At 37.9% G+C, this 23,936-nt stretch overlaps 1 protein-coding gene across 1 annotated transcript in view; it reads right to left on the reverse strand.

Moving 5' to 3' along the window:
- Window positions 1-23,205, reverse strand: part of ADGRV1 (adhesion G protein-coupled receptor V1) — a 341,656-nt gene extending 318,451 nt beyond the window's left edge. Inside the window, exons 1-10 of the mRNA XM_072992549.2 lie at window positions 22,221-23,205; window positions 21,597-21,746; window positions 20,576-20,671; window positions 17,568-17,672; window positions 15,235-15,348; window positions 12,930-13,495; window positions 10,762-11,032; window positions 9,250-9,579; window positions 6,766-6,942; window positions 5,943-6,166 (exon numbers count right to left, since the gene is read on the reverse strand). Coding sequence (XP_072848650.2) covers window positions 5,943-6,166; window positions 6,766-6,942; window positions 9,250-9,579; window positions 10,762-11,032; window positions 12,930-13,495; window positions 15,235-15,348; window positions 17,568-17,672; window positions 20,576-20,671; window positions 21,597-21,746; window positions 22,221-22,448 — 2,261 coding nt within the window. The 5' untranslated portion in view covers window positions 22,449-23,205. The remainder of the gene's footprint in view (window positions 1-5,942; window positions 6,167-6,765; window positions 6,943-9,249; window positions 9,580-10,761; window positions 11,033-12,929; window positions 13,496-15,234; window positions 15,349-17,567; window positions 17,673-20,575; window positions 20,672-21,596; window positions 21,747-22,220) is intronic.
- Window positions 23,206-23,936: the final 731 nt, after the last annotated feature.

Here is a 23,936-nt window from a genome sequence, read left to right on the forward strand (position 1 = left end):
AAACTTTGCTTTTAAATTTGAATTGGGGAGTGCCAAACAGAAAAAAATAGTATGTTCTAACATTTAACAAATTTTACAACCATGCTTGATATAAAATACCAGTTAACTAAACGGTCACCAGCTTCATTCAAGATAGCATTTGTCCCTTAAAAGTTCAAAACGGAGTGTTTCTTGTTCTTTAGAGGAGCCTGGCAAAGACGCATGAGTTCACCAACTCTCATAATCTGCATGAAGCCTTTGAAACTTTAAAACTGTTAGGGATTGAGCCTACAGAACTAAATGTAAATCTTAGCCAAATTCTGTGTCCCTGAAGTGATATTTAACTACTTTAATTAACGTTTCAGGCTCCTGACATGCACTTGAGGGTACAAAAATGGTTCTCTCGGGATCATGGCTAATTTGTATTAACTGTCTCTATTATCAAATAAACATAATATGATCACATTAGTCATATCTTTTAAAAGTCTGCAGTACTAATGCATGGATTTTCCTTTAATCAGACCATAATTCTTTACAAATATGAGAGAGTAAGTCCCACAGGGCACAGCAGAATGCACGTTTGAGTATCTGTGCGTTGTTGCATGTTGCCTAGATAGTGAAGTAAAATCCCACAATATATTTCAAAATAACTGTAGTAAATTTATTTGGTCAAACTTTAATTCCAATCTTCAGTTATAACACATGTGGGAGGGCAGGCTCTCTAGCGATAAAATCCGAACAACTAGCCTACTGTTCTTTACGGCCCTAAAACATCAAGCAGTGAGCCATGCATTCATAAGGTTTTATTATTCATAAGCTCCACATAAAGCAACGTTTTCAGTCTACTGGCCCATGCTCCCAATGAGAACGGCAATAGGAAGCATGCATTGCCTGAGGGGGTCTGTGAGGCATGGTGCTTCAGAAGGAAAGAAGTACTGAAGGAGACAGTCTTGTCCAGACCAACCACTTCCAAAACAAAGTGCTGATTCACAGAAGACAAAGACACAGCTTGCTGCACTTACCCAAAGTACACGACAAACCTTTCTGTCTCTACCCTGTCAATACAGAGAGAAAGAAATGGAGGGTAGGAACAAAACCGGTGGTTTGCCAGATTCTTTGTAAGAGACTTCTTGAGAGAGTGGAAGCAAAAATAATAATTTTAAAAGGAGGGCGAAAACCCAATGCCCATGCTAGCAGCTAATGTTCACTTTGTCAGAATCCTACTGGCTTGGCATCTATTTGTCTGGCTAAGACTAGCAAGAGGTTCAGGAATTCCCACTCGTGGGAGATGACCCCATGACCAATTGGGATGTCAAGGACTATTCAAGGCCCGCTCCAAGAGTGAGCTGCTCACTGCCAAGCACTGTGCAGGCACACAAGCCACAGCAGCTGAATAAATTTTATTCAGGACCATTTGTAATTACTCAGTGCTTTTAATTAGACAAAAGAAGCCCCTTTTATTCAGAGATGTACAAGCCTCCTGGACCTGTCATTCCACTAAGCTGCCCAAATCATTGTCTAAGTAGAGAAAGAAAGAGGCAGTGGTTGCCCATTGTCTAGATTTTGTAATGGGGACATCTTTGAAAGCATGCATTTAAACAGGCATTAAAACACCATGAAATGTCAGTCGTGACTGCTTTTGCAGCCAATCAAATGGTTAGAATGATATAAACAAGGAAAGCATTTTCTAAGTGCAAAATTACTTCAGTTCTCAACAGATGCTTACCACTGAAGCACAACCATTTGTCAGAAGATGCAAATGGAAATGGAGTAGCGTTCTGATATCAAACTCACCACTTTTTCAAGATATCAATTACTTGGCTTCATTATAAAGTCTTATCTGCCTTTTCATGATTCAGAGTGTATACGTCATTGTTGATGCAAGCACACATATCTGGAACACTTTTCTGAGAAGCAGTTAAACTCCCATTTAAATTAATGGGTGCTCTACAACAGTGGTTCTTAACCTTTGTTACTCAGGTGTTTTTGAACTGCAACTCCCAGAAACCCCAGCCAGCAGAGCTGATGGTGAAGGCTTCTGGGAGTTGCAGTCCAAAAACATCTGAGTAACAAAGGTTAAGAACCAGTGCTTTCTGTGCACAGAAAATCTGACACCTAAGTAAATACCCTGGGATAAAGGAGCAAAAAGAGCACACATTTCACTACTACTACTGAGATTTGATTTAATATTAACACTGTGGCAAGTGATGGATGCAAAGATACCATCCTCTGTCCTCAACGGGCTCAAAGTTTAGAAATTATGCAATAAATGAAAAATAAGTAGCATGTGGTCAGTGACACAGCGTGCAGGGGGCCACAGGGGCATTTGCCCCAGGTGCAAAATTTTTTGGGGGGGAAGACCCGCCCGGTGTGCTCCTCCAGTCACTTTTTGCACTCTTCTTCCCCCTCCTGAGGGACGTGGTGGCGCTGCGGGCTAAACCACAGAAGCCTTTGTGTGCTGCAGGTTCAGAAGACCCGCAGTCGTAAGATCATATCCATGCGACGGAGTGAGCTCCCGTCACTCTGTCCCAGCTCCTCACCAACCTAGCAGTTCGAAAGCATGCAAATGCGAGTAGATAAATAGGTACCACCTCGGTGGGAAGGTAAACAGCGTTCTGTGTATAGCCGCGCTGGCCACGTGACAACGGAAACTGTATTCGGACAAACACTGACTCTACGATTTGGAAATGGGGATGAGCACCACCGCCTAGAGTTGGACACAACTGACTAAATGTCAAGGGGAACCTTTACCTTTACCTCCCCCTCCTGGTGGTTCAAGTCCAAGCCACTGGGGCACCAGGCCCACCAGCAGCAGCAGCACAGACCTCGAACAGCTCCACAACTGCTTCATGGCACCACCCCAGGGGCTTTTCCCGTCCCACACCCCACACCACCCATGTGCTGCATCACAGAGCCAGCATGTGACCCACACCCTGCAATACTTGCTTTGCGCTGGGTGCTGGCCAGCCACACTACACCACTGCATGTGGCCCTCTAGAGACTGGACTGTATCACCTCTCACCATTTATATGATAGGTCAACTACTGGGAGTTGGAGTCCAACATCATATTGAGAGCCATGAATTTCCCATCACTGCAATAGTTTGCTTTTAGTTAGAAATTAACTTTTTCTCGCCAACCTCGTAGGAGCCACACCTTTAACAGTACTGTTATTTACTTTTGTTCTGCCCATTAGCGAAGGACTTATTGCTCATTAGTGCACCAGACATTATCACATGTATAAAGTTCCATGGTGGCTGGATAGCTTGGTGAGTCGGGTAGAGAAGCCATGGGTTTGATCCCTAATTGTGCATCCTGGAAGAAGGTTCAACCTATTGAACCAGCACTGTTCCAGAGTGCCACCATTACTCAGTACTCCTAGGAATAGGTAGGTTTGCTGCATGCTATAACTGACTAGACCACATGCAATTATTGTTGTTGTTTCTATTATTATTATTATTATTATTATTATTATTATTATTATTATTATTATTATTATTATTATTATTATTATTATTATTATTATTATTATTATTATTATTATTCAGAAGGACCAGGCACAGCGAATTCAAATTATAAAAACATCGACTGCCTTTCTATAACAGATACAAGTTTTAACCAAAAACCTTAGTGCAGTGGTGCCCCGCTTGACGATTAACCCACTTGACAACGAATCCACTTTATGATGAGTTTTTTGCAATCACTATTGCGATAGCAAAATGCTGATTCCTATGGGGTTTTTCACCTTATGACGATTGGTTCCCTGCTTCGGGAACCGATTTTTCACTTAACAATGGTTTTGAAACAGCTGATCAGCGGGTCACAAAATGGCCACCCGCTGTGCAAAATGGCTCCCCGCCGTGTTCAGGACTGATTGCTCGCTTTACAGGCACCGGAAAATGGCCGTCCTATGGAGGATCTTGGCTGGACTATGAGGTATTTCCCCCATTAGAATACATTAATCAGTTTTTAATGAATTCTAATGGGTTTTTTACCTTTGCTTGACAATGATTTCACTATACAGCTATTTTGCCGGAATGCATTATCGTTGTCAAGCGGGGCACCACTGTATCTGTTAAATATTGGCACAGTATGCATGCTGTTCCTATTATTATTATTACTCAAAAACACCAGGCACAGTCAACATTATAAAAACATTGACTGGTATTATATAATAAATACAAGTTTTAACCAAAAACCTAAATATCTGTTGAATATCAGTGCTTTATGTATGCTGTTCCTAATATTACCATTTTTTGTAGCTCTGATGGTGGTATGATTTTAGAGATCTGAAACCGCTTATAGTACTGGGTGAAATTTCTTGATATTGTTCCCAAACCCCCAATGACTATGGGGACCACTGAAGTGTATTTCTTCCTGAGGTAAAATGTTTCTATTGCCAGTTCTCTGTACTTTGTTCATTTTTCCAAATCTGGCATCCCCTTGAATTGCAATGTCAATGTTCTAGACATCATCATCATTAACAAATAACTTCTGTGGCTACATTAGTTTGCATTCAAAAGTACTTTATATTACCCAATAATAAACTAGATTTTGAAAAAAGGAGCACATGAAGAAGACTCTCTCTGGCCACTTGAAGAAGACTCTATGGGAAATCAAGTTAAACAGGGCCAGAGAGGCAGCAGCATTTAACATTAATAAACGTTTCAACCCTCCTTTTCTTGTCAGGTCACCAAATCCAAACCTTCCTGTGGAAACTAAATCTTTGCATGTGGTTATTAATTCTGAATAGCTTGGCATTTTAAGAATCAGATTGTTACAGACATGTTTTGACAGAAATACACAAAGCCAAAATAAAAAAATCAGTGTAATTATCTTTTCAAAGAAATGTTCTCTGTCAAACACAATGCAGAAACATTTTCAGTGGACAATCAGCATTACACAGCCATTTATTACCATATGACTCACAAGTTAAGTAAATATAATAAATTCACCCATGCCTGTATCCTGACATAATGTTGCAGTATAGTATAATCTTGTATGTGAAAAAAATAAATCCATAAAGCTGAGTTCATGGTAAGCCAGGCTATGCTTTCTTGAATTGTGACTTGTTTGTAAATCTTCCCCGATAAACTGTGGTTCATTTGCCAATCACAATTTGCCATTAGATACAGTGGTGCCTCGCAAGACGATTGCCTCGGGGGGACAAAAAACCTGCAAGACTATTGGTTTTAGCGATCCTTATGGTACCTCGCAAGATGATTTTTTCACAAGACAGCGATTTTCGCAGAACAAATTAAAATCATCTTGCGAGGCACCACTGTACTGCAGGTTTTTTGTTGGTCTATTGACTCTGGTTTCTTAAACCATGATTTGTTGTTACATCTGAACCCAAAACAATAGCTTGTCTCTGGCTTGTTCTTCCATCTGTTTGCCCACCCAAAAGCAATACCAGACAAAAAGGACAAGAGATAAAAAGACCAGAAATTGGGGTGCTTGTTCATTTGTTAGATTTCATAGTTAAAGCCATAATCTGTGCCTGGTATGCATTACATACAGACATGGCTTCTACCTTGGGCCCAGGTTTAGGAGCCAGGGATGTTTGGAAGCACACATTCTCAATCTTTTCTCACCACAGCAGCCTCTCTATCCACCTTCATCCCCAATACTACACAAAGGTCAGTGGACTCAGAGAAAATAACTCTGTTCAATATTCCGGGATCTACCTGTACCATGCCTTGGCCATTCATCCTAATCCAATTCCCCAATTCTTAAAGGAACATTTTTGATAGGCTGAAGGACCTGCTGCCCCAACAAGAGGATGAAAAGTAGAAATGTCGATATCTGGTTGCTTACCATCGTTGTGATTACTGAGCCTCACACTGAACAAAGTGAACGTAAGATTGCATTTTAAATAGCTGCTAGCTAGTCCTCAATACTTCTAACATCAAAGGGAGAGAAATTAATAAATGTATTTGCTTTTAACAAAGTACAGAAGTGTACCTGTCTAATGACAACATCAGAGTCTCATTCATTTCAGGTATGTCATCAGCATGAACATTAACGTTGATTGCTGTGTCACTTTGTCCAGATACGAAAACAACAGAGCCAGAAAAAGGACTTATATCATCAATAGTTACTGCTCTTGCATTGAGGCCAGAAGGTTTCAGGCTCCAGAACACAATGGCTTGTCCATCAGTACCATCTCGATGCAAGGGAACAGAGATCTAGAAAATACATCAAGTTCTGTGAGTTTGTACTTCTTGAATAAGAAAGAAAGAAAGAAAGAAAGAAAGAAAGAAAGAAAGAAAGAAAGAAAGAAAGAAAGAAAAAGAATCTTCAGTGTTCTGTGTACATGAAAAATGCAGGATGTTCATGAGAGTTATATGCTGTCTCCAAAATCCAGTATACTACGATTCATGCTAAATAGGACCAAAGTCCTATCTAGACTGAGACTAAGTGAACACCTAGATACCCATATGAACCCCACAGCCATATTATAATATTCTGCTTGCTTTTCCCCAGTTATTTTTTATTGAGAAAGTACTGCTTCTGATACAGATTTTATCTGAAATTAGGAAAGCAGAACTTTGTAATATACAGTAGAAAAAAATTATGACGTTTCAATTCAAAAAGTCTTAAGTCTGCTTCAAATTTCTTACAATTATTTTTATTCTTTGTTATCCATTATATTGTCACCATGATGACCTAAGAAACATTTCACCTAAGACCATGTTGCAAAATTTTACTAAATTTGTGCAGACTTTGTAATTTCCCAAATGAAGCTTGAAATATGAAAGAACAACATAGGTAAATATGAACTTACTACTGCAAAAATAGAATCTTCTGGCTCTTCTAAAATTATTGGAAGATTGGTGGTAAAGCCAATTTCTCCATTTGCAATATCAGGTGTAATTCTTAAGGAGATATTTCGGATTTCACCAAGTCTAGGACTTACAGGTGGAATTAGAGGAACAATATTCGTCAATTCAGTGTTTTCCAGCTGCAGCAAGATAAATGAAAATGTTAAGAGTGTCTAGCATTTGTACACATACAATAATTATTTCTTGAACTATGCAACATTTTCCTAGTTATTCTTTTCTCTTTTTTTGAATGCGTATAAAATCTATGACTGGGGAAAAATTCTGAGATGGAATTATATCAGACATCCATTACAGGAAGAGATCACCCTCTCAATAATCCTGGGAACACAGTGATGTAATGCTTGCATCTCTTTATGCCGGACACATTTGAAGATGTAAAATTAACAACTGGGAAAACATTTAATCACATTTTAACATATGCACCCAAACTAGAGATTAAGCTAACGACCGAAGCCAGTTATGAACTCACATTTTTCAGTCAAATAGAAACATCCTGAGGAAAGGTCTCCAGACTAAACAAACAAGTGTGGAAGTAATTGTGTGACTAGTTCTCAAATCTGTATGGCAATCTCCCAGTGCAGAGAATGAGATGAAGTGAAGAAGGAGAAAGTGAGAGGAAAATGTCAAAGCTATGAGTAAAACTAATTCTGGTACTGTATGTTCATTCCAGTTTCTTGTACCTTCTCTGCTTTGAATCTAAAGTTTTCCTATATATATAAAGTACTTAAATTAACAAAAGGAAGACCATTATCTCTATAATTGTTCTCTTTCAAAACTAACTTCCATGAGTATGAATTCCGATGAGCACTTTATATTGCATAGATCACAAATAATCACACAAGTGAAACAAATCAACCATGGTACCAGTACTGTTAGTGGCACAAAGAAGCAGAATGCCAGCTCAGCAGAGCAGGACTCAGGGTTTGTTTGTTTTTTGGGGTTTTGTTTTTTTTTGGTTGTTGGTTTGCTTTGGTTTGGTTAGTTTTGTTTGCATTGTTGCTGAAGGTGCTGAGGTTCAGTGCTCAGATCATAACCAGGTTAGTTGTAAACATTTTCTGGGAACCTTTGAATTTGTAGTTCTGTTTTAGTTCGACAGATCTCATAATTACATCTCAAGTTAAACCCAAGTACAGTGGTGCCTCGCATAGCGAGATTAATCCGTTCCAGATTAACCCTCGCTATGCAGAAACATCGCTGAACGGAACGGGGAAAGCCATAGAAAACTCACCGTTAAGCGATGTTCCTCCATAGCACCGCCATTTTCGCGCCCTCGGTAAGCGAGGGCAGGGCGCGAAAATGTGGCACGGACCTTCCAGCGGCCATTTTGGAACCGCCGATCAGCTGTTCTCCCCCACTTTGTTATGCGATATTCGCTAAGCAAACTGCTTAGCGAACATCGCAAAGCGAAAAAACTCCATAGGGGCCATCGCTGAGCAAATGCTCCAGTGATGGCCCGGAGCCCCTCGTTAAGCGATTTAATCGCTCAACGGGGCGCCCATTAAGCGAGGCACCACTGTAATTAGATCCAAAACCTGGATTTGACATTGAAAAATATTCAGTTTCTTCATCTATTCTTTTGACCAACACTTTATTTAATATTGGTTTCATTCTCACTTCATACAAATCCAGTCCCCAAATTATTCTTTAAAAACTTACAGACTTTTTAAGATCATATTACTCTCACATGAAGCCAATTCTTGAGTAACCAACCAATAGAGATGTAAAGCATCTCACTAGACCAGATGCTGATCTCACATCTAGAAACAGTACTCAAGAGAAGCAAAGTGGTTAAGAAGACATGACTGTGAAAATGTGCTAACGCAGAAATGTGAGTGGAATCACTTCCTTTCTACGTGTACAGCAAAGACGTGAATAACAAATGCGATCACATTGCAGGGTTGCTCGTAGGAGGAAGAAAATCAGAATCAGTCTGTCATCTATTAAGACCTTAGAAATAGCATATCATTTCTTCTCTCTCACTAGTCCATCCCTATTACACTGTATCACTATGACAAATTCTTGCCACTATATAGCTGAAAGTTTTCATCATAGTTACAAATTAAATCATCACAGTCCATATAAATAACAGCAAACTAGATTTCCTATTGAGCAGGATTTTAAGCCTATTAAAAACACTGATTTTAAACTCTGACCACTATGGTAACCTTAATTAAGGTTGGTGGAGGCCTGGCTGAACTTGAATGGGAAGAGGAGAAATAAGAGGATGATCTAGCAGCTTGCTTCCAATCATTTAGCCATAGTTAAAGACTGGGGCCATTACAGTTAACCCGTGAGACAAAGAGCAATGCTACAATGTAATAACATTGCCAAAAACCTTCTGGAAAGTTGAGTAACCATGCCACAACATTACACTAGTAAGTTAAGACAGTTTTATACCATATGCTTTTATACGTTATAATATATACCTGTATGAAGAAATGGGCCCCATTTTGAAGAAATGCATCATTTCTTATTGGTACTTTTACGGTGTCCTCCATTTTCCCTTCTGGTAAGTAGAGGAAGCTTCTTCCAGAAATGTTTAGAACACCTTCTTTAGCTCGGTCAGGATCCACAGTCCCAGCAGGAATGTATACAACTGTATATGACAACCTTACATCTCTGACCGTTCCCCTTTGCCTTGCAAAGCTTAGGGACAAAAAACGTCCATCTGGGCTGCTTTCTATCCTCTGATTCTCCAAAGGATAGAATCTTATCACACCATAGACATCATCACTGTCCTGAATGTAAAAAAGAAGCTGCAAGAATGACAACAAAACATTCTTGTTAAGAGCAAATTACTATTAAAATCCACACTGTACTATCTTTTCATTGTGGCTTTGACTGAACTTCTATATTTTTATTTTGAAAGGTATAGGACCTGAAACACCTGACTTTGCATGACCTTCCAAGTGGTGGCAGTGGTGTGATAAAACTTCTGTGGCGTGGTACTATGTGGGATACATGTAATTTTTCTCCATGCATCCTCTTCCACTTGACAGTGGTAGATCCTTCTCAAAGAGAGCATGCATGAGGACCTGTATTCCCAGTTTTAGTATGTTATTTGCCATCCTGTCGGAATTGACTTAGCCACCCTAATAAAGCTTTTGAGGTAAGTGAAATATTTAAGAAATGGCTTTCCTAGTTTCACACCCATGAATGGATGAATTTCCAAGGCCAAGCTGGGATTCAGACCCGGGTCTCTTGAGTCCTAGTCCTCACTTTAGTACAGCTGCAATCCTCAGCCCCCTTTTCTCTAAGCAGATTCCACTGGGGTCTTATTCTAGAGCAAGCCTGCATAGGATTGCACTGTAAACACAATTTTGAAGTTAAAGCTAACCTAGCTCACCAAAATGAAGTTCCCAGCTAACACCTCTATTATCTTGCAGCTATCTAGTTTTAACCTGTATATATTTTTTTCTTGTTGTTTGACTACTTGCATTTCTTTAGAGCAGGAGTAACTATGAAGGGGATAGTTCTGCGTGGAAAGTACTGTCAGTTCCACCCTCCCTCTGAAATATTCAGAAGAGACCTTACTTTCTGTCAAAACAAGGGATGGGGTTTTTTAATGAGAATCACACTCCTTAAAGATTTCAAGGACCATGGTTCTTTTTTATTAATTGAAACCGTTTATATCACCTGGAGCAAGGGCTTGATGGCATGGTTAAAAAGGGCAACCCCAAATTCTTTGGAGACATTTGGGGGATGTTGTCCTGGGGCTAACACCTAACTTAGGAGCCTTAGGAAAGAGGTAGCTAGGTTTAGTATGAAGATGCCAAAGGCAGTTGTTACGTGGGGAGGGTATATCTCTGTAGTGGGGTGGTAGTGAGAAGGATATATTGCAAATAAGTGTTTCAGGGACCACAAAATAAAAGGTAGACATACAGTTCAGTAGCCACGTGTAGCTCACTCCACAGATACAGGAATAAATACAGACTCACCTCGTTGGGTTCACTCACTTCTGCGCCTCCCTCTACTGTGTGTGCTAGAATCCTAAGCAGGTATGGCTCTGCTTCCTCAGGCAAATCATCATTAATGATGTTCAGAGGAATTGATGCCAACAGCTGCCCTTGAGAAAAGTGTAACACCCCTGAGTCTGGAGTGAGGTCTGCAGTCACAGGTGAGGGATCAGTGCTGTTGCGGGTTATAATCCAGGAAACAGAAATATTTCCATGTGTCCCACCATTCCTTACAACAGCGATGCCTTCGTACCTAGAAGTTGCAAATAAAATTTAACAAAGGAGGTGTGTCCACTACAAAGGAGGTGTGTCCACTATAGAGCAGTAGCAGGTTCCTGTAGTAATTCATTCATACAGATTTACCATGGAAACCCAAGATGGCATCAATATCTAGGAGTCCTCTTTGCCAGCTTCAAATTCTTTGCAAGCTTTGACTGTTCTTAGATAATTTAGCCATGATGATCTTCTTGTTGGCTTATTGTAAAACACTGTACATGAGACTGTCTTTGTAGATCCAAAAGCATAATGAGTGGACAATATAGCCACTGAATAGCTAATGGATACAGCCAGCTGTGATGGGTTTCGCATCTAGGCCTTGACCTAATCAAGGTGATGGTTTTGATTTTAAAGTATAAAACAACTAAGGGAGTGCCTTTCTCAAAATTAGCTCATGTCCTAAGGTTTATTAGAGAATCTCTCCTCGTAGTACATTCTATACACTATAGCTAAGATTGTCTTGCATAGCTACACAAATGACATTATTTTGGAGGCAAATTCCTCCAAGTTAAGAAATCAGTGCAGACATTATCAGTTGCACAAAAAATCACACAACTCATTAACTGAAATCCTGTTGAGTATCTCCTCTTGTGTGAAGGCTGATGATGTCATCAGCTGCAGACTTTAATTTTCATTTAAGATTCACACACACAGAGAGAGAGAGCAGTTCTGAGACTCCTTAAGGATCCCTTTCAACCTGGGGAAGGATTTGGGATGCTTGGGACAGGTGGGAAGAGTTGAATGCCACTGGGATCAGAACGTGTGGTGGCTATTTGGGAATATTAAAGAAATTATTTTTAGGATATGTCTATCTACACCATACACATAAATACATACAATGGTTAACATCCTATTCCGTAAGTTACATTTGCATATGGGTGTTAACATTACCATCAGGGAGGAATATTTGGCAAATGAAGAGCTCCTTCTTCTATCCTACACCTTGCATAGTACGTGTTCGATGAGACTGGTTACATGCAAATCAGACAATCTTCAAGACAGTAGCAGGAACTCTTTCATCGTCAAAAATCTTTCTTGCTGGTGATGTCATCATCCTTACGCAGGCTTCATTTACAGAACAGGATCTGGTCCCCATTTGCACACTTCCTATGAAGAACATATCTGCTCCTAGAATCGGATTTATGCTCCTAAACTGAATATGGACACTTCGAAGAACCAATTCCAAGAAAGCATTAGGACAAGATAAATATTTACTACACAGGCACCAGAATCCTACTGGGGATTCACACCAATATAAGTGCAATTGCAAAAAGTACAGTACAAAATTGCCACTAATGAACATCATAAGCACAACTGGCATATAATGAGGAATACAAGTAGTAACTCATTAATTAGGAGCAATTCACAGCCACAATTTATACAATTAAACTTATGCTGATATAAATCCCCAATAGGATTATGGATATTAATTTTATCAATGTTTAAAAAGTTAACTGTAAAGCAAGGTGCCTCTTAAGTGTCTCCTGCTCTGTGTAACTACTTATCCCTCAGCAGTGCAATTGGAAGAACATTAATGGAGGACTAGGGACTGATTGTATGGTTTTTTTCCATGAAATTGTTGCCAATATGATGAAGAGAAATTAGTTGGAGTTCTAGCCACAGCACTAAGCCTGATTCAAATGTCAAAGACAGGTATTAATGGCAAAGCAAAAAATGAACAAACACACACACACACACACACACACACACACACACACACACAAATTGCAACTTATAACTCATTTCTAAACATAAAAGAATTCTACCAAAAAAGCTTACAAAAATGTACAGTCAAAATTTGTGTTCTCAAATAAATTGCAACTAAACTCATAAATCTACTTTGACAATGTGATTACAGTGAAAAGCTACAATACCTTAACATTTGATCTTCATCAATAATAACTGATTTAGTAAACAATAGGCTGTTGATAGATAGTACTCCATAAGGTTTATCATTGGGCTTAATGGTAACTTGGACAATGGATGGATTTGTTAAGACAGCATCTCCTTGTAAAGTATCCCTAAGTAGCATGATATGAAAAGTCTCAGCAATTTCTGGTATGGCATCATCAAGGATTTTGAATGCAATATAAGATTCAAGTACTAAAGGTGGAAAAATAACAGTTGTATTTGGCTGTAGATCTAAAAAGTCTAAGTTGAGCTGTGCATGTGCTGTTGAATTCCCAGTTAAAAGGATGTAACGAATGGAGACTTCATTTTCATTCGGTCCAATTATGTTCCCAGCATCATCTTTACCCCGAACTACTGGAATTGTTAGTATGTCATCCTCTTCATGCACCATGTAAACACCTTGAGCAAATCGCACTGGACCATCATTTTTCTTAATAATAATCTCAAGGGAATTTCTTGATGTGTTGATTTCAGCTCCTCCTTCAACACTTCTCAAATGAACAATAAATAATTCATCATTTTCTGGGATCTAAAAAAGTAATATTAACCAGTAATGATTACTTACATCAAAGATTAAAATGTGCAAAACAGCAAATTGTTTAACAAAGCAGAAAAAAGTTTCACTTGTGTCTAAATATATAAATAGAGCTTTCCTATCATCCTAGGTTGTCTAACCCTACAAAACATTGCTATAAATTATCACTGAAGCACATACATCCCGAAATAGAGCATATGTTTTATTTTATTTAGATGAAGGATTTATTTGTGTGATTTTACACAGAGCTGGCATTTTTTCCTGATGTTTGTCATATTTTCTTATCATTTTGTAGCTCTCTCTAGAATGCTTTTCACTCTGAATCCAGAATCTGTTAATTAGTTATATGTCAAAGCAAAACAAAACAAAACAAAAAAACACCTCAGGGTATAGACTGACGCTGCAACTGAGCTTGCTGTTTAGATTACTCTTTGCAAAGTCCTACTGAAACAGTACTTTTACCAGAATGAAAAAGTGACCTGAAGTTCCCACCAGGAAAATAGGAGTCTTTTAAACAACTATTTAGACACTGGTTTCTCTTCATTCATGTTAATAGTGACAGTATTTTAACACTGATTTGTTTGCCTCAATATGCTCAAATGGCAAGTACAGTGGTGCCTCAACTTACAACCATCCCGACTTATGACCATTTCGAGTTACGACCAGCTCCGGCTGCAAAATTTTGCTTCGACTTGCAACCGGAGCTTTCAGTTACAACCAGAAAAAAGGCAGAGAAAAAGGCGGGCAATTCAAATTGCTAACTGTTTGTGGCAAAGAGCTGCTTCTTTGTAGCTCTTTCGCCCCAGCGGCTAGAGAGTGTGCGTTCGGAGGCGGCTTCGGACTGCCTGGTAAGGTGCTGCTTTCTACTTTTTAGAAACTGGCTGTTCTGAGTGGGTTTAACAGCGTGGGTTTGGCCTGGGTGGTGGGGTTATGTTTCTATGCTGTGATGGGTCTTGCAGGGTTTGTTTGCTTCTTGGTGATTTTTTTTCATTTCCGATGGGTCTTGCAGGGTTTGTTTGCCTTTTGGTTTTGTTTTTTCCTTCAGCCTTAACGGATCAATTGCATTTCCAATTGGTCTCGCAGGGTTTGTTTGCTTTTCTGTTTTTTTTTCCCTCTTCCCTTCGGCCAGAATGGATTAATCGCATTTCCGATGCGTCTTGCAGTATTTTGTGGTGTGTTTTTCTTCAAACGGAACAGATTAATTGCATTTCAATGCATTCCTATGGGAAATGGTGCTTCGAGTTATGACCATCATACCAGAACCAATTAAGTTTGTAAGTCGAGGCACTACTGTATTTCAACACAAATCTCCAAAAGAGAGTCAAATTCACTGTTCCACATTAGTTCTTCTAAGAGAACCCACCTTCCTTCACAAACAAATGTTGCTTCCATAACCCAAAATTTTCCTCACATCTTCCACCCACCCACACTTTGTATATAAATATTTACCAAGTGAAGCACAATTCCAATCAACCGAGAGATTAAATCTCTCTCTCTCTCTCTCTCTCTCTCTCAGGAATCTACCTATTTTGGTGGAAGGTCATCAGAATGTAGCTTAAGAGTTATATCTGGAAAGAAATATTTCTGAGTACTCCTACTAACAGGTAATGTTAGTTCTAAGTTAAGGGTGAACCAATCCAATGGTAGCTAAAGTTATAAATATTTTGCTTCAATAATTTCAACAGCCTAACACATATACCAAGCCCATAAAAATGAATGGCACATGATTATACCTGGTCATCAAGAACAAATAAGTTATAAATCAATATAGCTGTGCCAGGAGGAAAGGTGACATTTCCTCTTACAGGGTTCAAGTCTTCCTCAGGCGAATCTGTAACACCTTCTACCTATGAAGAAATAATATGTCCGTTCAGTAAACATAAATAATTATTTCAGCAAATAAAAATAACTTCCAAAAAGCAAGGAAAGTTCTAAGATGTTCGGACAAAATTTTGTAACTTTCGAAGAAGCCTGAACAATCTCTCTAAATGAAAGAAAAATGAGATCAGTAGACTTTATTAAGCACCTATTAAATAATGATGAGAGGTCCTTCCATGCACATTGTACAAACTACAGTGATGAGCTGAAAGATGAAAAAGCTCAAGGTGCTGGCTTAAAAGTAGGTTTCAAAATCATGGGAGTAAGAAGTGACATGAAATGCTACAAGGCAGTTTCCGGTGCAATATCACATTAATTTCCCAAAAAAAAATCCCTGTTTCAGCAGATTCATACACAAGAAGTGGGAGATCATCTATTCAGATTACACAGGTAGCAAAGATATAGTCATGTCAGCTGGAAACCACGGAGACAGCTTTAGTGTATGTGGGATGTGTGGATTAGATACACTACATGAACACTTTTCAAAATAAGAAAAGTGAAAACATGAGAGTAGACCTTTGGTCTAGATGGGTGGGATAGAAATCCAATAAACAAACAAACAAACAAACATATCCTCATCCTACGTTACACAGTAGAAAGCAACTTTGTGGCCAAAATCCTCTTCCTTAATGTATGTATGTATGTATGAATGAATGAATGAATGAATGAATGAATGAATGAATGAATGAATACTTCCTTAATATAGTAAATTGTACTTGAGTAGATCCATTGAATCAATGGGGATTTAGTGAATTAACTCCTCCATAAATTCTATTGATTCAAATACACTTACTCTAACCACAACCTACTATGCAGTTATTTTGGCAATCACTGAAGAAATTTGATATTTACTAGCATTTTCCAGTGGCATTTTCCCAAGAAAAATAAAGAAATATCACAATTTTAATATACATAATTTGAAAGTTGAGAGCTGATGTGTGAGCTACTGCCAACTGATGGCTCCTGATAATGATAATGACCTTCAAACAGGAAATTTGCCCAAGAGAGCTCATGGCCCTAGAATGCATCATATGCAGAATCAAAGAAAAGTTCTTTAACAAAACAAAAATATAACTCTTCAGGAGTAAACAGATTCTGTTTCTGGGAGGAGAAAAAGCTCAGACTCTTGCATCAATTTTTAAGCCTTCCTAAAGCTCACTCTCCTGATATTCTCACTGAAGAACACAGAGGACATAATCCAGAACCATTCTAATTCTGTTACAGTGCATGACCCCAAGCAAGAGCACTACTACATTGTGTTTCATGAAGCTTTGCTTGAGGCAGCTGCCTCTGACAGTCATCAGGCCCCACTTTTGGAAGAAAAGAACTCAAACACACTTGAGACCAGATCAACATGTCTCTTCTGAGAATACTGCCTAGTTCTGTTGCTCTTAAACCTTACCCTCATGAAACTGAATATATGAACCATTGGACAAAAGTAATTAAATGTCAGTGCTGTCCTGCCTAGAATAGATACCTGACAGCTATGCAAGGTTATTTATTTATTTATTTATTTATTTATTTATTTATTTATTTATCTATCTATCTATCTATCTATCTATCTATCTATCTATCTATCTATCTATCTATCTATCTATCTATCTATCTATCTATCTATTTATTTATTTATTTATTTATTTATTTATTTTGCACTAATTGTTTGCACCTTCTTCCTTAGAAGATAACAGGTTTAGGCCAAAATTCTGAGGATGAGAGTAGTCCCATTAAAATCAGGAGCAACATTTGGAAACATCAGTAACAGGACTTTATTTATATCTCTGATTTTCAGACTCTCTTTCCAAAGTCACTTAAAAGAATCTGTTTAAGGATTATGTTGTGTAAATATACACCCACGATGGAGGAGTTCCTAAAGAAACTGCTGGATATTGCAGAATTAGATGAACTTTCAGAAGCACTACATGAACAACCATGTTACTATGTGAAACGAAGTTGGGACTTTATATATCTTTGGGCTCAGGGAAAAAATAAAAGTTTAGGGCAAAACGTTTTATGTCTATTACCTTTCTCAAGGCTCACCGGAAACCTGGGGAATCTGGGATCCAAAGGAGGTTGAAATCTTTGTCCTCTGAAGGGGGGAGGGGAGGGCTTATATTGGGCTATTTTTTTCCTCTCTTTTTATTCATTTTCGTTTTCTTGTATTTTGTGTATATATATATATAAAACTTACCTCGTAAATCACAGTCACAGTTCCATAGGTTCCTTTTTCTCTAACTAGAGTGAGAGGCACAGATTCATTCCCACCTCTGGGTTCAGTCAGTATGATTAAGGCAGGCTAAAACATAGAGTGAAGGAAGGAAAGAAGTCATAGGCAATCAGTTCCCAAAGAATTGTCTCATGAAGAACAAATTGTAAAAAGAGTGATCATCACCATAGAAATGCAAAGGCCCAGAGAAAAGTTAATCCACTCTGTGAACTGGCCCACAGATGGCATTCCATTTCCCAGCAACCAATCAGTTTTCCTAACTAAAAGCATGAAGAGAGAAATAGCTTAATTCTACTGAAATTTGTTTTTTCCTTCTCAAAGTCACGGCTATTGCAAGCAAATAAAGGCTACAGTATTTGTTCAGTTTCTTGAAGCTATGAAAGTGGACATGTTTCTAATCAAGTCATGTGAAAATAATCACTTAGACAGTTGAAAGCTTTGCTATAGTTTTTTGAAACCAAGAAATCTTTATAAATCAAGAAACCTTGGTTTCTTTATATCGAGAGCACTCTGAAATCCAGAAATATAAATACTGAAGTGCAATAAGGTGTGTGAAATATTTGTTTTTGTTTATTATTATTAAAACTTTGGTCAGCCAAATTAGATTTTTGTATCATTCAGTCTTACTGTGTTTTCCCGAAAATAAGACAGGGTCTTATATTAATTTTTGCTCCAAAAACGCATTAGGGCTTATTTTCAGGGGATGTTTTATTTCACAGTCATATCTTCTTCTAGTTGCTGCATCAAGTGTTTAACATAAACGTATTGTGGGAAGCAATTCATTATTATTATACCATTATGACTAGTTTTGGACCTGCAAATATAGCAGACTTCAGAATCAGTCTCCCTCCTTCATAGCTTCTGGCTTTCTATTTATTTATCTTGAATAATTTTTTATAATTCTTTTCAGTTACCAAACTGAGAGAAATGAATAATTACACCACAGTAAGCATCCCATCCCAGTCAGAGAGATAAATCATTTATATTAGAGTTTATATTGAACATTTCCAGTATGTGGACTATCATGTGCCATATTTATTGGTACATTCTTGTTAGGAGTTTCACATATCCAGTCTATATGCCTTGTGGTGGCTTTATTGAAAACCAATTTACTTCTCATGATTTCTGTCTTCCAATTGCTTTGAGAACAGCTATCACTTCATTTTCTTATAATTTCAGGTTCTTCATCAAAAGCATTTTCTTTAAAGGAATCTGTATGGTTCTTCAATACATTGTTTCTGCCTTTTCCTTATTTTTTCCTAATTGGATAATATATGGTCCTGCTAGTATTTCAGCATTTCTAATCTGAATTTAAATTTCCTTTCAATTTCCCTTGAGGAAAAAAATGTTTTTCCTTTTTATTATTATTATCTTCTGTTTCTTTGCAATCGGTAATAGTTCTCTCTGGCCCCATGTGCTATTTGCTGGAAAGATACGTTTAGGATACTGACCGTACTTCCACCACTTTTTTACATTTGCTCCTCAGTTGGTACTAACAATTTCAAGTTTTCTGAGTATATTTTCTTTTGTTTCTCTGGTTTCAGTTCTGAAGTGCTTCTGGTTTATTGTCAGTTGACTTCACTAATGCAAATATGTTCTTTACGGTCTTTAGGAATGGTATCTAAATTATATTTTGGCACTTGGCTTGTTTAAGTATTCTTCAGCTTTGCTCTAATTTTCTATAATAACAGGTTATATAGTTTACCCCTGAACTCAGTTTAACAGTAAGAACAAAAAAAATTTCTATTTGCTTCTGATTATAAAATCTATGGATTTCTACATCAGCCATCCAGTGGTTTTCACATATGCAACTATCTGTTAGTTGCCTGAAACAAAGTGTTTGAAGCATTCTATGAGTTGCTCTTCTGCCTTTTTTCTAACTCTTTGGCCATATTCTCCAGCAATGTTTGGTTCTCATTGAAAATATCCTCTTTTAGTCCACTTAATTTGACTCACACCAAGAACTGCAATGTCTAAGTGTTGCATTTTTTTTTATTTTACAGTTTCACATTTACTTTGATTCATTCTTCCATGTCTCCAGTTATGTACGTTATGCAGACTTTCCTTGTTTCTGCACACACTGACAAGGAGATGACCTTTCAGCTTTAATCTAGCCATTTCATTAGGAACGGTACTAGTCGCAATTGTCCTTTGTTTTTCCTTAGTAACTGACTGGATGCCATCTCACCTTGAAGTCTCAAATCCTAGCATTATATATTTATTTTGTTTCAGATTGGCTCATAATAGGATTTTTGAGTTATAAAATATTCAGAAGCATTTACCACTGCTGCCTTCTATGCAGTAATAAAGCTAGTTTGAGTGTCAGTGTCATTTTCTGTGACAGATCCTCTGCCAGTGTCACCTTCCGCTACCACTACTGCCTAACAGCTGCCCATCAGGAGTTTCTCTGCCTCCATCACCATGGGAAATATCAGTTCTCTTCTCCCTTTGGGAACGTTAATTCCTGAAGAGGATGAAGGTGTCTTAATCTGGTGTCTCAGCTTTGACAATCCCACTTTGCATGACCTTGCTAGGCATCCAGACTAGGAATTTAGTCTAGCCTCCTGGAGGCATTGTTCTTGGATTCCCTGGCACACCCCAACCCCATTACAACCCAAACACATTAAGGTGTGCATTGTGGAGCAGGGCATTTATACTAAGGGTATTTCACAATCTGTCACTTTCATATTCAATTAACTGAGTTGTCTCAAAACCTTGAACTCAAAAGGGACAGACATTCCCCATAGATTATGATGAAGTATAATGGGTGGATAAAGTATACATACAGTCATTTACCTAAAAACATCATATCCACACTGCTGAGACCTGAATTTGGAGATCAGGCATTCAATCCCCATGCCATGGATGCCTAGTGTGATGGCCAATTTCCCCACAAACCTCAAAATTGCTCCTCTGAGAAACCTTCAATGCAGTCTAGTTTCAGAGAATAAAGTTATAAGACAAAAACATACCATATCAAAAGAAATAATTCCAAAGGCATTGTCATTTGATAGAATCGTTACAGTTACAACTCGGGGCAATCCAAGCGCTACTCCTGGAAGTGGCTTCTAAAACAAACCAGACACAGGAAAATTAGAAAGAAGTAGAAAGGAAGCAGTCTATACATGTAGGGAAAATGTGCTTTCTCAGTATTTTTAGCCTAAAGGAATCTCTCTTAATTACACTTTCTAGGAGAAGGTATTCAAGTTTGTGGAATGTTCCAAAAAGCATTTACTCTTAACAGAATGCAGATTCTATAGACTCAGTCTGAGCAAACAAGCAAGTGCTTAACACAAACTTTGCAGATCGTTAATCACTGTTTGACAATATTAATGATGCCATAGCAATAATGAACTATGTGGGAAGCATGTAGCCCAATCCTGCTGCCCCCCCCCCGAAAAAAATATGGGCCCTCAGATGCCGTTGAATTGTAATTCCCATAATCCCTAGACAGCCATGATGGGAGCCGCAACTGTTTTTTATTTTATTTTATTTTATTTTAGCTTTTTTTTAACCCACCTTTCTCCTTAAAAAAGACCCAAGGTAGCTTATTAAAATTAAAATACAGTATTTAAGATTAGTAGCAATAAGTACACAATACTAAAACAATCAATGAATATAATACCAAAAAACATAAGCAACCCCAAAAGACATTCAATGCAATAAGGTATCCCACATTGATTTTAATGATTTTAATATACTGACTTAGGTAATTCTAATGGTTTTTACAGTGGAGTTGGTTTCTTTGATTTTACCTTGATGGTTAAATTTAGTTTTACTTGTTTTTATTCTTTTAAAATGTTTGCAAGTGACCTTGAGCACTATTCTTGTGAAGAAAGTAGAGTATATAAATAGCAAAAAGTAAAATAAATAGTAAATAAGTAAAATGCTGAAATAGATGTTCTAATCTAAGCACATGTACATGACAAAACATTTTCCCTCCAGTTAGGCCACATATACAGTCCAAATGACTGAGGGAAATAATGTGCCCACCTGTAATGTCAGATAAAACATGAATGTCTCATCAGCCTCTGGAAGATCATCATCACATACAGAAATGTACACAGTTCGATTGGTTTCTGTCTCCGATATATATGCTGCTGCGTATGTGTCAAAGAAGTCACCTGTGTTTTCTCCGTGAATCTGCAACATACATATCAGAATTCTTTAAAACAGAATACTTACATGATATTTCCACTGGCATGTACATTCCAAGCCATTATTAAAACAAACTCCTTTATTGTTGCAACACTATATTTGATTTCTATTACATAAGAAAGAACCCTACTGGTGTTCAGCTAAGCTTTTGTAACTTACTATAACTAATTATTGAGGTATTGCACACATCTTGGCGGCATAACTGGTAACATGACCAGGCATGCGACCATGATGCTACCTGGAATCTTGTCAGATAGCGGCAATTAGCTATCCCAAGTAACACAAACCTCATGCATACACTAATAGGATTCTGGCCACATTTTTTGTCATCATTCTAGTAAAGAATGTTTCTCTTCTCAACATACTAATAACAAATATAGATGCCAAAACCTAATTTTCCTGCTCAGTCTTAAAGCAGATCTTTTATATAAGAGAACATAGTTTAGAAAGATTTCTTACCGATACAATTGCTGTGACATTCACTGGTTCTCCTGTCCTTTCAATAACAAGACGTATAACTGTTGTAGTTGTTTCATTAACTATAAATTCAGTTTGTCCAGTGAATTTTACTTCTGTTTCTCCAGAGATAAAACTGATGAATAGTGATAAAAGGAGTGTCACTAATGAATAGACAGAGGGCATCCCTAAAAAGAGAGGAGAAAATATTGAAATCAGAGTATGAATCATAAATAAGATATTGCAAAGTGTTTTCTTAAAGATGACTCATATTATTGTCACTTTTCTGTTGCAAAAATAGTATTAAATAGATACTTTAGTACAGTATTAGGCATGTGCATTGTCATCAGACAAGTGAGCAAAAGAGAAATGTGTCAGGGATATCTGTGCAATTCTAACTACAGGATGAAGCAAAGAGCCACTCCTCACCTCTGGGATGGAGCAATACCACAACAGTTTTTTTTTAATCCTATTTGTCATTTCTAGGCTTACAAAGATGATCAACAATTTAAACTGAGGAAAGAGAGAATCAGAAGCAACATGTTAACAGTAGACTGAACTACTGCTGGCAAAAGAGAAAGCAAATGACATGACAGCTTCACCCCACAATAAAGACCAAGATTTCCCTTGGATGCTCAAGCAATGAAGCAATGAGGTGCTAGGGAAGGTCACCATGCATATTGATTACCCTGCAGCCATACAGCCAGCTATTCCTCAGAGCTTGAGATTGAAGAGAAAGGCCTCTGGCACTGTTTAGATAGGCTTTTTGCACTTTTAAATACTGTATTCTTCTGTGAGGGTGACTGTGGAAAGATGATTATTTTATTGACTTTGAGTGGCAAGGCACAAAATTAGGGTGCTCTGTAGCTCCTCCTCTCCATTTATAGTTGTTCACACTTCATCCCCATCCAAATGATTTAAACAAAAATGGGAGATATAGATGCACATAGATAACTTCATAGAATTTGGGATGGAGTGGGTCAAAATGTCTCTGAAAGAGCACAGGGTGGATCCAACCTGACCTGTATGCTCTTTATCCAGGTACAAAGTGGAAGAGGAAGGTTGGCACAAACACACTTTATGTTTTTCTGGTGAATGGATCCATATTTTCAGTACAGTAATATGTATCAAATATATTACTTCAACCTGGCAAATCTAGATATACTGAAATTATGTTTGCACATCCATTTTGGTCAGATATTCCAGGTATCCCTACACTTGTCAACAATCCCAAATATTTCCTATACTGGGAATGCTGATACTGACATATTCTGATGATAATAGATACTGACATATTCTGGATGCTTCATTACTTTGGGACTTTTCTCTTCAAGTGGAGTAACAGAAAGGAGAGGAGCAAAACTGGACAGTTCTAGTTCAGAGAGAAACAGCTATCGATGAAGACTCTGATCTTTCAAGAGAACATGCTCATTATGAGTTTTCACTTGAAGAAGCTTAATCCCCCTAGAATGTCAAAGAAGTGTCATATACCCTTGCTTGCTTCTTCCTATTGCATACGAAGTTCACTGAGTTCATCAAGAGTTACTCTGAGATAAGTGGGCACAAAGCTACAGCTTAAGGTTGACATTCTATTGCCATGTATTTACAGTGATATACACCAAGTAAATATACAGGGACTGTGTTGTAAGAAACATGTCACAGCAAAATGTTTTATTTTCACTATAATCTGGAGTTTACACCACAATTCATAATTAGAAG

The sequence above is a fragment of the Pogona vitticeps genome, chromosome 2, assembly GCF_051106095.1.
Source record: "Pogona vitticeps strain Pit_001003342236 chromosome 2, PviZW2.1, whole genome shotgun sequence".
Classification (NCBI taxonomy): Eukaryota; Metazoa; Chordata; class Lepidosauria; order Squamata; family Agamidae; genus Pogona; species Pogona vitticeps.